The sequence below is a fragment of the Haliotis rufescens genome, unplaced genomic scaffold (assembly GCF_023055435.1).
Source record: "Haliotis rufescens isolate VD_foot unplaced genomic scaffold, xgHalRufe1.0.p SCAF_28, whole genome shotgun sequence".
NCBI classification, from domain to species: Eukaryota; Metazoa; Mollusca; class Gastropoda; order Lepetellida; family Haliotidae; genus Haliotis; species Haliotis rufescens.
Genome location: NW_025963979.1, coordinates 6,594,037 through 6,607,934, shown reverse-complemented (window position 1 = coordinate 6,607,934; position 13,898 = coordinate 6,594,037). Strand labels below are relative to the sequence as shown.

Genomic DNA, 13,898 nt, shown 5'->3' with positions numbered 1-13,898 from the left:
GGCACGGTGACTTGGTTGATTGTGTGTCATCATACCCTGATGTGAGGATCATTGTTCATAATATCATTCACTGGATTGTCTGGTCCAGGCAGGGCTATTTACAGGCCACTGTCGTATAACTGGACTAATGGAGTGTGGGGTTAAAATAAATAATTAAAAAATAAAAAATTCCTTTTTACACTGTGTACATTGTAAAAACACTGACACATTATTTGACAAGGATACAACTTTGTGCTGATTTCCTATTGTACCTTGCATATTTAACATAGAATGATACAAGTATACATCTGTGGTTCAGAATTAGTAGTGTTATGTTTGCTACACTGACTTGATATAGGAGCCCTAGGGAGATCTATGCAAGGTGAACTTCTAGCCAATGCCTGTATATGAATAGAGCACAAACTAAATGTAGTGACATGGCAGAATAACAGATGCTTCTTAAATTGTGGCAAAGTCATGCATATGCATAATGAAGTATTTTGGACAAAGGCATACATTGTAGAAATATATTTAGAGATATTTCTCACATGACAAGAATATGAGTATTGATCACCATAAAAAAATATGTTAATTTCATTTGTCATTTCTGAGTGAAGGACATGTGTCATCCTCATGGGATTATCATATAGAAATCTGGCATGCACATATACAAGGAATGAACACTGTCCAGTACATCAATATGGACACAGACAGGTATAGGGATGTACTGTATAGTCAATCTCATTAAAATTAGATCTTTCATTCTGATAAGATATCTCTCTGCATCAAGATCTGACACCACAGAAGGTCGTGTCAGGTGACCCTTACTGAACTTTGACCATAAAATTTAAATGAAGGATGATTGGGTTCTTGAGCCGATCAAACATCAGCTTTCTAAAATGACTCAGCTTCAATTCTATACCACCATGATTCAGAAATTTTGTTCTTAGCAAAACAAAACTGCCACAGAACACAATTATACGCTTGAGTATGATCCCCATGGCATCTCCCTATTGGGTGTAGATGCCATGGGGATCGGAAAACGACATGATGTATAATATATCAAAAGCAATATATTAAATAGCACAGTGTATGTTTAGGCATTTCGGAATTCACATATGCTTCAGAAACCTTTGCTCACTCATACCAAGACTTCAGAAGCCTTGATGCTGATTAGAAAGGTACCCGCTGTAGAGGTGTACTCAGACCTTCACACAGAGAGGTATCATACTGGGGAGATTTTAATGAGACTGCAGTGGAGTAATACTGTACCATGCCCACTCCAACATGACACACATGCCTGTCACACTGTGATGCATGCTGCTTACCCTGGCTAGTATCTTATGGTCCTATTTCAAAATAACCATATGGCAATAAGAACATTATCACAAAGTCTGAAAAATGTGCTAATAGAATACATAAGGTAAGTCATGAAATTACTGTGATGTATGAGAGTATCCCTTGATTGCATTAACATGGTAAAGTCTATGTGAACCTGTTGAGGGAAAGACAGATGCAGAATGACACTGAGACGATTGTTGTGAAAAGTTGATGATAGAAAGAAATGAGAGATGGATCGATATATATTATTTAGGTAAACTATAGAAAGGAACATGAGTGGGGGTGAACACCACTTTGAACAGTGCACTACAGTATGTCAGCTTAATGTGGGAAGTGCCAAAGTGATGCAGGTTGCAGATGTTTATCACTTTGGTGAAACTTTTGGTGCTGACACACCAAGAACCATAAGTTGGATCTGGAATTCGAACCAGTTAATCAGATACTTGCACAACTAGGGGAGGCAACTCTGCACAGCTAATTGCTGCATCTTCAACAACTGGGCCAAACATCACCCCAATATTACTAATAACTGAGTGTAAAATGAATGTACACTGAAAGGCAAAAGAAACGTCACTTCTGAAAATACTGATAAAACTTAACAGACACTGGCAGTTACATGTTCTGTGGTCAATAAACTCATTTATCGTTCTACTGCTTCTTTTTGTTGCCTTAAAGTCCATTTAACAATTGAGTTTAAAATGGAGTGCTTTGCCCAAACGCAGCCTACAAAAGTGCAATGGGACTCAGTTGCGGAAAAGTCTTGTCAAAAACATGATGCACGTGCATATCGTGGGTGGTATAGGTATAAAAGACACCCAAAACTGTAAAGCTGGCTTTCGTTATTTCGATTCATCAGCCATGCCAAGATTATCAGGAAATGAGAGACAACAAGCGATCGGAAGACTGCAAGCAGGCCAGAGTCCACAGGTCGTTGCAAATGCATTCAATGTCAACGTCAGAATGATATATCGTTTGCAACATTGCCACAACACCACCAACACCACCGACGACCAACCGCGTAGTGGTTGTCCTAGAGTCACTACTCCCAGACAAGATCGGTTCATGATATGCCAACATCTGCAGAACCGATTCCGAATGGCCACTCGGCAAACACCAGCGTGCCATCATTGATCGTACAGTCCGACGTTGCCTAACTGTCAACAACATCTCGTGCCACCGTCCTGCTAGTGTACCCATCCTGAGAGATCGTCACTGACAGGCCCGACTGCAATGGGCCAGGCAGCATCAAATTGGCGTCAACAGCAATGGAGAAGAATCATCTTCACTGATGAAAGTCGCCACTGTGTTTCAACGATGAATGGCAGAGTCAGGGTCTGGCGAAGGAGGGGCGAACGTTATGCTGATGCTTGTGTTATGGAACGAGACCCTTCGGGCGGCCCAAGCATCATGGTTTGGGGCAGAATTGGACTGAACCGGAGAGTGGGACCTGTGGTCTTTCAGAATATTGGTCAAGGCAGGGGTAATGGCATCACAGCTCTCCGCTACATTGACCAAGTCCTCAGACCCCATATCATGCCTTTTTTTGCCCGTCATCAAAACCACACCTTTCAGCAAGACAATGCCCGTCTCCACACTGCCAGAGTCACCAGGGACTTCCTCCAGCAGCACAACATCCAAATCATGCCTTGGCCTGCCCTCAGTCCGGATTTGAATCCCATTGAACACTTGTGGGATGACATCCAACGCCGACTCAACGACGTACGCCCAAGGCCGACAACTGCAGCAGAACTGCTTGTAGCGTTCCTGAGGATATGGGCCCATATCCCAATGGCCTTCATCCACAGGCTAGTCCACTCCATGTACAGGAGATGGATGGCTGTAGTCAACGCCCATAGTGGCCACACCAGGTACTGATTTTGAACCCCCCAGCTGTGATGTCTTCTGGTGCCTCCCCAAATTCACAGTACGCAAAAACATTCCCCAGACTGTTAGTTTCATGTGGGTCAAACACTGACTTTCTCCGACATCTTTACTTACATATGTAAGCATTTGAAAATAAAGATATTTATATGATACATCCACATGACATTTCTTTTGCCTTTCAGTGTAGAAAGAATGAAAGATTGAAACCACTGACTATTTGAGACATGTACAGGGTCTGATGGAGGGAGTTCAGAAGTACAGGAATAATGAAGAGCACAGCTCTGTGGAGGATGTGACGTGAGTGATGTGGGACAACTAGCTATGCCCTAATTGTTCTTCAGTGAATGGCTTGGTGTGTTCTCTCAAATGTGATCCACCTCTAAATAGTGATTCTGCTAGCTTTCTGTGATGCTAGAATGACTGACTGGGTGAAGAACTAGTTCATTTAACCTTGTATCTAAATGATAAGAAATAACCTTTCGTTCTTGATCCTGCATAAAACACAATGATAGAAAACATAATGTAAAACTCTCACATTGTAAACAACTACTATGATCAAAATGTCTGCAGTATATACTCCATTCAAAATATTAACTCCTCAAGCTGTCATGCAAATTTAATCTTGAATAACTGTATAAATTAGTTGACAGATCTAGAGACATAAGAGACATAAGACTGAAGTCATAAGATTTACCAAGCCAAATAAACACAAACATTTTGTGAACCAACAAGAATTCATGGTAGAAAGAATAATTTCATTAGTACAAATACAAGGTTCACATTCATATCTGACAAAACAAGACAAACAGGCACAAAAACCCATCCTCCAGAATGATGAAGAGACTTACAGTTTCCAGCTCAGCAGATGAGACACCCTTCGTCGTGGGCTTCTTGTTCTTAAGAAGCTGGATTTCATCCTTGAGATTGTCTACATCACGCAGTCTGGAACACACAGGGAGACATCAGCAGGAAGTGTACACATGGAATATTAAATATAAAAGGTAACCGATCGATATAACATGGATGTAACAGATGTATAACATGGAGGTAATATATGGCTGGTAACATGGATGTAACAGATGTATAACATATGGATGGTAACATGGATGTAACAGATGTATAACATGGATGGTAACATGGATGTAACAGATGTATAACATATGGATGGTGACAGATGGATTGTAATGGATGGTAACTTATGGAAGAAACGAGAACAAGGTAGGTGTGTTCATTGAATAAATGTTTGTGTTTGTGATTGTAATAGGTGTGTTTGTGGTTGTTGTAATGTTGTGTTTCTGTTTGTGGTTGTTTTGGTGTGTGCGGCTTCAGACATGGTCTGCAACTCCCAAGACGGATTGAGACACTCCAAATGTTGGATCCATCCCTACCTATGGTCAGTTTCCATCTGGAGACGTGTTGTCAGGTCGGACTTCATAAGGCGCTGCTTTTCCTCTACAGCATCAATCTGAAACAGGCAGCACAACACTGAATATTCCCAATTCCCTACAATAAAACAAATTCAGCATATTCAAAATACAACTTACATAGTTAAGTTTATGGATGGACTGTCTTGAACTAAAAAATGCCAATAAATACAGAAAAAAAATAATAAAGTATTTTTATTTTTGATGGATTAGAAATTTAAAAGTTACTTTAAACTTATCAAACATGGGAAAGTGCAAAGTATGTTAACTACACCTAATAAACAGAACCAAACTCTAAAGGGAAAATATCACATTTTAGTCAACAATAAAACAAAAACAGCATGGCCTAGCCGAGTGTGTTCCTGCTGCTCACATCATTGGGCATCGCCTGGAGACTGGCATTCAGTTCCCGGATGGTCTGGCTGGTGACGTCCTGCCACAGAGTGATAGAGGCCACCTTCTCACGCAGGTTCTCCCCCATTGTTGTGGCGGCCTGGAACAATACACACATCTCAATGACACAACCCATAACATCCACCTGCCTCACCTGCAATTGCTTCAAATGAATATTTTTATGATTTCTATAGGCAGTTGTATAATAGGTACTACATGTTTAAAACATTACGGTCAGTTTGTTATTGTGACTGGGGTCACTCAATACCAACCATAAGAAATTCAAGACAAATTCAATGATTTAATATAAACATCAGTATATTTGGTTTTATAAAATTATGTTCAGATTTTGGATCTATAACATATGCTCATGAAAATGCTTACCATATGGAATGATGAAGAAACAGAACTAGTGACAAAAGGGAGCCCACCTCTATGGGGCCTCTTGAATCATATACCTTTATCCTTCATCATCCAGAAAATAATTTTGCCTTCAGAACCTTCACAACTGCCAATTATCATTTTTTAAGGGAAAGATGACTATACACATGAATCTCCAACTCACAAACAGCTTAAGTGATCATAAACTATGGGTGAAGTGCTAGTCTACACTTTATTGGCAGGTACCACAATCAGAACAAACTATCTTCAAACAATACTAGGGTTAGGTCAATGTGGGGCACCAACACCTACATATACAACAGTTCCTACTCTATGCCTAGTAGCAGAGTTTGTTATCAAGACATGGAGTGAAGAAAATAAGAACAGATTTTAGTAACCTATGTTATATTTCAAAATCATATGCTTTGTGCAGTGATTGACAGAATCTTAACTCTTGTTTTGTTATTATCAGCCAGTTCATTTAGTGCTTTAGGATTACCATGAAAAAAAGAAAATCCATTCACTACACTTCTATCAATATTTCATAAAATATATATTCTATTTTTGCCAATTCCTAGAACTGAACAAAAATATAAAATATTTTTGATTATCAGCTAAATTTTGTAAATAAACAGTCTACGCTTCACGAAAAAAGAAAGTTCAACTTCTCTCATGACAAGCATAGGTTGGTGGGGACCTTACCCTGAATCCCTTTAGGTGCCAAGTCTTAATGAAATCAATCATTGTTTTAGATTATTTACATGCAAGGAAGATTTTCCACACTTTTTCTGAATTCTACTGAGTCCCATTACTCATTTTGACAATAACTGATTACTGAGAGTACATGCAGAGCTACTTAGTCCCATTACTCATTTTGACAATTACTGATTACTGAGGTACATGCAGAGCTACTTAGTCCCATTACTCATTTTGACAATTACTGAGAGTATATGCAGAGCTACTAAGTCCCATTACTCATTTTGGCAATTACTGATTACTGAGAGTATATGCAGAGCTACTAAGTCCCATTTCTCATTTTGGCAATTACTGATTACTGAGAGTACATGCAGAGCTACTGAGTCCCATTTCTCATTTTGGCAATTACTGATTACTGAGAGTACATGCAGAGCTACTGAGTCCCATTTCTCATTTTGGCAATTACTGATTACTGAGAGTACATGCAGAGCTACTGAGTCCCATTTCTCATTTTGGCAATTACTGATTACTGAGAGAACATGCAGAGCTGTGGGGCATTAAAGGGAGGGCTTCTAGTCAGCTGTATAAGGGAGACAACTGAGGGTGGAAGATATACCTCTCCGTGTTCCTGTCTCTGCCATGCAGCAAGTAAAGAAATATATCATGTATATTATATATGTTCACAATGTCAGACCCCGAAACAAGCAATAATTTTCTCTGCTAAGAAATATTTATCCTGAGTAAGAATATAAAAACACAAGAAATAAAATACTTGAATTAGTGATTTAATTGAATTCTGTAACAAAAACAAACTGAATGATAAAAACCCCCCAAACATTTTAAGAGTTTAACCAATGAATAATCAGTGTTAACAAAGACAGACACATTGACAACAAATTAGATCTGGTCTGTCCCAAGTAAGCATTTATAAATCCATGGTCTCAGGGACTGTGTTTGCAGACAGCTGATTTAACCTCAAATATTTGATGATGATATACTCACTAAACAAGCAGTTTGCATGTGTAAAGGTGCAAAAAGGCTTGTCCTCTTACACAAAATATATGAAAGGTACATATACATTACCTTATATGAAAGAAACAACAATATCATGCATTAACTTGAAGATTGTAATATCAAAATAGTTACTACCGTTTATCAATTATTAATGAACTTTTTAATACTGTAGATATCAAATGTTAAAAAGAAAGAATTGCGGTCTATTGTGAATCATTTATATAAAGCAAATAACAGTGGGCTCCACCAGTTAGTAAGAAAAGGTTCTGACATTTCACATGCATTATATATGAATGTTGGATTTTAAAAGGTGAAAAATAAACATGGATATTTAAATGTTTGTACATGCAGGAATAATGTGGGTATTGCATGAAATAATAACTGGTCTTATTCACAACATATTTCATGCAGGACGCAACAGACATTGACATCCATTTAACATGTCATGGACATAAACATGAGGACATAAGGACATAAGGACATAAGGACATGGCAATGGCATCGACATGCAGCATGCTAACAAACCATGTGTACATGTATCAGCAGATATGAAATGATTAAAAAGTACCACGTATGGCAATAGCTATTTAAAAAAATTAAAAATAATAAATAGCTAGGACTTTTAAACAACACTTATTAATGATGGTTGATATACCTCTGGGTTACTTAGCAATGCAAGCTGAAGATATTAATACACAACATTTAATATTTAATGCATGCATGACAGGAATATGTATATACATTACACACTGAAACCAGATTTAATATCTATCATATATATGATATATACTTAAGTCATTCTGGCCACAATTAATAAGTGGCAGGGAACACGAGAAATGAGCTTCACACATTGTACCCATGTGGGGAATCAAGCCCAGGCCTTCGACGTGACGAGAGACCACTTTAACCACAAGGCTACTCCCACTGCCTACCACAGTCAATTGTTTGCACAGATCAATGTATTAAATACAAGTTGATGTAACAGATACACATGCTATTCAGAAAGAGTCACAACTAATTCATATATTCATTTGTATACATACACATAATACTACATTACTAATACACCAACAGATCCATAGCACCACATCTGTGTAATAAGCACTTATCAAGAAGAGTTACCTACCTTGTTGACCTTGCTGTTGACATCACCTTCAATGCCAGACACTTTCTTATTCATATTCTGTAAGCGAGCATCCATATCTGTCATGGCGCGGGCTGATGACTGATCTTGTTCTTTCAACAAATCTTTCACCTCCGTCCGTACCTGAGAGCAATTTAGCAAATACACATAAACTAGTTTTAGAAATACATAAATAACCTGTTTCTAAATTTACAAATACCAAAACGCGTGCTTATGTACTCTCGGAACACGTTTCACGAACAAATATTGAAAGCTCTCAACATCCCTTGGCTTATTCAACGACATTGCGTGTGGAGATGATAGATCACTGAGAGGAGCTTATGCACACTCGATGACCCCAGCAACCTTGTTGCTAGATTGACGTCACATGGCATTGTTTCGCCGAAGGATCTTGCAACAAAATTCCACAAATTACGTCATCGGGTATTGTGACGTGATTGTAAACTTTGAGGTGCAAGGTCCCGTTCTACAAGGCGATTGGTTACCATGACGTCACAATCAAATGACATCACTAATGGCTCTGCTACTGAAGCTGTCAGCAGTACTTTTTAGACTAAAGACTCTGTTTATTACTGTCTACAAACTGAAAAAGTTAGAAGAATGATGTTGGATGATAAATAAAATCTCACCCTCGTGTCTTTTGATATCAAATATATCAACACTCATTGATAAAACTGGAAAAACTCCTCGGCAAGCCTCAGAGTTTTGCCACTTTTATCAACTCATGTTGATATATTTGATATCAAGAGACACTTGGGCGAGATTTTCTATATATACTCTCTCGTTCTAGTGAGTAAGTAGGCCATTCAGCAATATTCAAGCCACATATAACAAAAGAGATTGGCAAAAGTGGGTTCACACTCTGGGAAATCAAACCGGGGTCTTCAGTGTGATGACCAAACACTACAACCACTAGACTACCCACTGAAAGTATGTTGTACCTTGTCCGTGTGGTCACTCAGCTGGCTGGTCACTCCCCCAATAGCTTGCTGTAGTGTCATAGTGGCCACAGCCAACTTCTCCTGCAGATTGTCCAGCTTGTCATCAGTCTTCTTCTCTCTCTCCTTCCTACAAAAGATACACACAATCAACAAAGGGAACTTGCTTATTGGGAAAACAGACTTTATATCAACTTCCTTTATGAGAGAGTGAGTTTGTCATCACATTGAACAGTGTTTTAGCAACACAGCACATCAGTGTGAGGTGAGGTGAAATGGGGTTTAACGTCGCGTCCAAGATGATTGCACTTATATAGCGACATGCATGCACGTGTGTGTGTGTGTGGCTGCTTGTACTAGTCCAGACTGATGCCGATTTATAGTGCTAGCTCACTGAGATACCATGCCGCATACCATACTCCGAGCCGACCAGTCCTTGATTTAGCCCTTTTATGCCAAGCACCAAACAGAGTAACAACAAGTTCCATCTTTTAATGTCTTCTGGTATGATGCGGCCGGGGATCGAACTCCGGACGTTCCGCTCTCTGGGCGGACGCTCTACCACTAGACCACTGAAGCGTTGAATGTGGGAGGAAAACCCAAGTGACAGGTAGGTGCTTGTCACTTTAATGACACCCAAGAGCATAAGTATTGGGTTGACAAACCAAACATTATAATGTTAAATGAGTCAGTATTAAAATTTTATAGACCTGACTTGCAATGTTTAGATTTCAATTTCGCTGTAATGGACAGAAAAATCTATAGTCATATCACCCGTCACATATATCACATCAGATGCCCTTGGAGTGCAGCGGTAGAAACTAACAGTTTTCAGTCCACTAGTCCTTATTATGATATATATAGCAAAACCCTTAAAAATGGCAAATATCTACCTCCGGTACTAGTCCTTATCATACCTTAACTATTGGGCAGTTTGGCAATGACTACAGGACTAGTACCAAATTCTAACACTGGAGTGTTTGAAATTACAGAGAAAAGTCAAGGGATCTATAAAACAATCCTAACGTTTAGAACTAAAGATTATAGCGGTCCTAACATCAAAACACTATATGCAATACTCCAAGGATCCTTCTTAACTTCTAACACTGTCTGGAAAAATTATCAAGAGCATTGTTAAACAATTTCAAAATCCACTATTGACTTTTCTATTTTCCACAAGAGACAATGGTAAAGAACATGCCTTGACTTGATTTCAGCAGAGAGTATCTTGTCCACCTGCTTCTTGTTCTCCTGCATCTGTTTCTCCAGCAGAGTGATGGCATCGTTCAGCTTCAGCAGGGTCTCCTTGCCCTTGCTGCGGTCATTCTGAAAACAGTACACTCAAGAATAACAAGCTTATCTATCTTCATACAATCATGTTTTACAATCAAATGCTTTCCATGCAATGGGAATGATTGGATAATATCAGTATTCATAATTATTTCTTGTAACTGTAAAGTTCTACACAAGAAGTTTTTCATAACTTTTTAGTTACAGTGTAAGTGGAATAGAATTCATTTATCCGAACTTCTTCGGGATGAAATATTGCTGAAGTTAAACATTTCAAGAATCTACTTTCAAGGAATGATGAGTGACTAAATATATTGTTAACAGTATGATAAATATATCAAACAAAAGAAAATATCATTTTAATTGCAAAAATTGAAAATGTGTACAGTTATATTGTGAACTGAGAAAATCTGTAAAGTGAAGTGCAACTGGGTTTAGCAGGAAGAAAACATAGAACACTATGGAGAGGATCCCTGTCTAGTGTCAAGTGTTGTATACATACAGGGGACACACATACACACAACACTGTCCAAGGAATTAAATACAGAATGAAAGTCAAAAGGTTTTTGTCATAACCCTTAGGTTAAGTCATTCATACTTACTTCAGTTTAAAGATTATAGTCAAAACACTTCACGATCACCGCTAAATTTCTAACACTGTACAGAGTTTCAAAATTGAATTCCTATGCATGTGAAACCAATAAAATTCAAATAAATCTTTAGAATGAAAGTGTGCGCATAAGTGAGGATCTGGAAAATAGCTAATTTTTCTCAGGACTAGAACAATTGAAGACAAATAATGTGCAAACTTTGCAAAAAACTCGTCCAGCTGATATCACAAACACAGAATGCTTGGGTTTTTATAATTTCCCTGAGTGAGTGGGTGGGTGGGTGGGTTGGTGAGTGGGTGAGTGGGTGAGTTGGTGGGTGAGTGAGTGGGTGGGTGGGTGGGTGAGTGAGTGAGTGAGTGAGTGAGTGAGTGAGTGAGTGAGTGAGTGAGTGAGTGAGTGAGTGAGTGAGTGAGTGAGTGAGAGTGAGTGAGTGAGTGAGTGTGGCAGCAGCATGGAAAGCGTATTCAAGCAGGAGTGAATGACCGCATGAGCTTCTCTCCAGGCCATAAGGAGCACACTATCAAAGAAGTTCGTCTTCCATGCAGTCATCTATTAAAAATCTATCCATCTTTCAAACCTAATTTGGCCACAATATTCAATATTAGACCCTGTGTATGACAAACAAATATAAACTAGGGTCTACACTTAGAGAAATTATACAAAGAGGATGAACAATCAAAACACTGATTGCACCAGAGATGAAATCATTGTCTGATTCTAGGACAAGCAAAGATGTGTGCAGGTTTTGAGAAGGAGGTGTTTGCACCAGTGGTGTGACTAGACCCGGCATGGTCAACACAACATACCTCTATTCCCTCCTAACATGCCAGTGTGCAAGTAAACACATGCTTAAATTAACATGATGTTAATATGGACTAAGCATTTACAAATAATGACAAAGTAAACATAGTTCTTCCACAGATATTCCCGCCAAAGCAATGATCATGCAATTTTTGCAGACTAATCAAATAACGTAATCACTTTTTCATGTTTAAGCAACAAATTTTATATGTGTATTGATTATTGATACAGCTTGATCTTTCATTGATCATCACTGACCTTGATGAGATCTCTAAGTGCCTGTATTTCAGAGTCTGTCATTTTCTTCATGTTCTGGTACTGAGCCTCCACTTCTTCGCGAGATCGCCGTTCATACTCATTCCTTGCTGACTGTTCTTTCTGCATGAGCTGGAGAAACAATATAGCATAACATTTATACATTCATTTGACATAAAACCATCATTTTATAAACATTTGCTCATTTGTACCCATTCTCAACAAGAAATTTAAACTCTGCAGTTAAGGTAAATATGTCTATTACCATAACATTGATATCAGTTGTTGTTGTGTTCTTTGATAGGCTCTGCCATTTATGAAAAAGTAGATATTAACTTTTCTAGTTTTTCCATCTTTTGAAGAAGAAATTTTTGTAATTTGATTGCAGGTATTCATGGGTGATGGAGGAACATGGTGTACACAAAGCCATGAAGTATTGACGATGGTGTAGAGACCCTATAACACAGACTGCTCAATAGGACAACATCTACCTTCTCCAGTTGCACATGCTTGTCCTGGATCTCCTCGCGGAGTTTGATCTCCTTGTTGAGGATCTTCTTGTTGATGTCCTCCAAAGTCTCTGCAACCTTGGCCTGTTGCTTCATCCGGTCAGATTCTGTTTTATGCTCTTTCTCTCGTGCAATCATGTCCAGTGCGTGCATCGACTCCTCTCGCTTCCGATTCTGCTCCGAGATCAACTGCTTGAGTTCGTTTGATCTGAAGGAAACATTGAGAGGAGAAATCATCCAGCTGAGTACAAGGTCATTAAACACCTCCTAAAATGTTCCCCACAATCTTTTAACACAGGCAATTGCCCATTGAGTATCGCTGTAAAGCATGTGGTTAATATTTAAGAAATAAATGGTGAGTATCATATAATAAACCATGAGGGCCCTGGGTGGTTTATTCTCCCTGCAGTATTTTATTGGATGATAAACAATGACCACGAGTAGTTCATTTCTTATATGAGATATCAACATTATGTACAGCCTCTTTCAGGAATTAGATAAAGTGTACAAGCTTTAAATACGTTAACCCAAATTTTAATAATGATGAATTCCTGAAAAGAATCTGACCTTGGAAATGTCAGACAAATTCATCTTACCTATAGGTGGGTTAAGTTGGTATTTCCAACATATTCCCACAATCCTCATGTCAATCAATTCTATCTTTTATCCTAATACTGATTGTCATATTTCTCCCACTTATTGGATGCATTCGTTTGGCCACTGCATTTATCTGTGTAGCCCGGCTACATCTATGGGGAACAACTTACTAAACACTTCCCTCTAAAAAAATACATCATCCAATATATGATGTCATCAAGTTGCGAGCACATATTCGAATCTCCAGAAATGACGTCTTAATAGAACAATGTTTCATTGTGAATTAAACAATGCTTTGTTCTTCAATGTTCTTTGCAATTCATCGTGTAGCTATCTTATATATGTGCATCAATAACCATCATAATCAAATGATAGTTCCTAACTTACGGGGCATGGAAAAAAATTAACAAAATAAAGTATTCCTTACTAATAACAATCGTATACAAATATTATTGTATAATAAGATCCAGATTCCTACCTGAGCTGAAGTGTCTGTTCCAGACTTCTTCTATCTGTCGACTCCTGATCTTGTCGTGTCCGCAGATCGAGGATAACATCACGGATCTCACCCATTCTACAGAAAACAAATCAGGAAATCTGATAATTACAGTAATAAGTAAACAATATTTCCCTGCAGCAAA

General features: G+C 38.5%; 1 protein-coding gene across 17 annotated transcripts in view; it reads right to left on the bottom strand.

The window, feature by feature from the left end:
- Window positions 1-13,898, bottom strand: part of LOC124139184 (coiled-coil domain-containing protein 154-like) — an 85,562-nt gene that overhangs the window by 13,926 nt on the left and 57,738 nt on the right. For 9 of the 17 annotated variants that reach the window (XM_048402703.1, XM_048402696.1, XM_048402697.1 and 6 more), the window contains 13 exons: window positions 13,736-13,831; window positions 12,643-12,868; window positions 12,155-12,283; window positions 11,902-11,913; window positions 10,396-10,520; window positions 9,198-9,324; window positions 8,239-8,379; window positions 7,768-7,791; window positions 6,715-6,732; window positions 5,002-5,121; window positions 4,593-4,669; window positions 4,053-4,146; window positions 1,308-1,328 (listed from right to left, as the gene is read on the bottom strand). In XM_048402703.1, the coding sequence (XP_048258660.1) occupies window positions 1,308-1,328; window positions 4,053-4,146; window positions 4,593-4,669; window positions 5,002-5,121; window positions 6,715-6,732; window positions 7,768-7,791; window positions 8,239-8,379; window positions 9,198-9,324; window positions 10,396-10,520; window positions 11,902-11,913; window positions 12,155-12,283; window positions 12,643-12,868; window positions 13,736-13,831 (1,210 nt within the window). Of the gene's footprint in view, window positions 1-1,307; window positions 1,329-3,680; window positions 3,696-4,052; window positions 4,147-4,592; window positions 4,670-5,001; window positions 5,122-6,714; window positions 6,733-7,767; window positions 7,792-8,238; window positions 8,380-9,197; window positions 9,325-10,395; window positions 10,521-11,901; window positions 11,914-12,154; window positions 12,284-12,642; window positions 12,869-13,735; window positions 13,832-13,898 lie in introns of all 17 variants that reach the window. The other 8 variants (XM_046506200.2, XM_046506205.2, XM_046506203.2 and 5 more) reach the window with 6 other exon arrangements.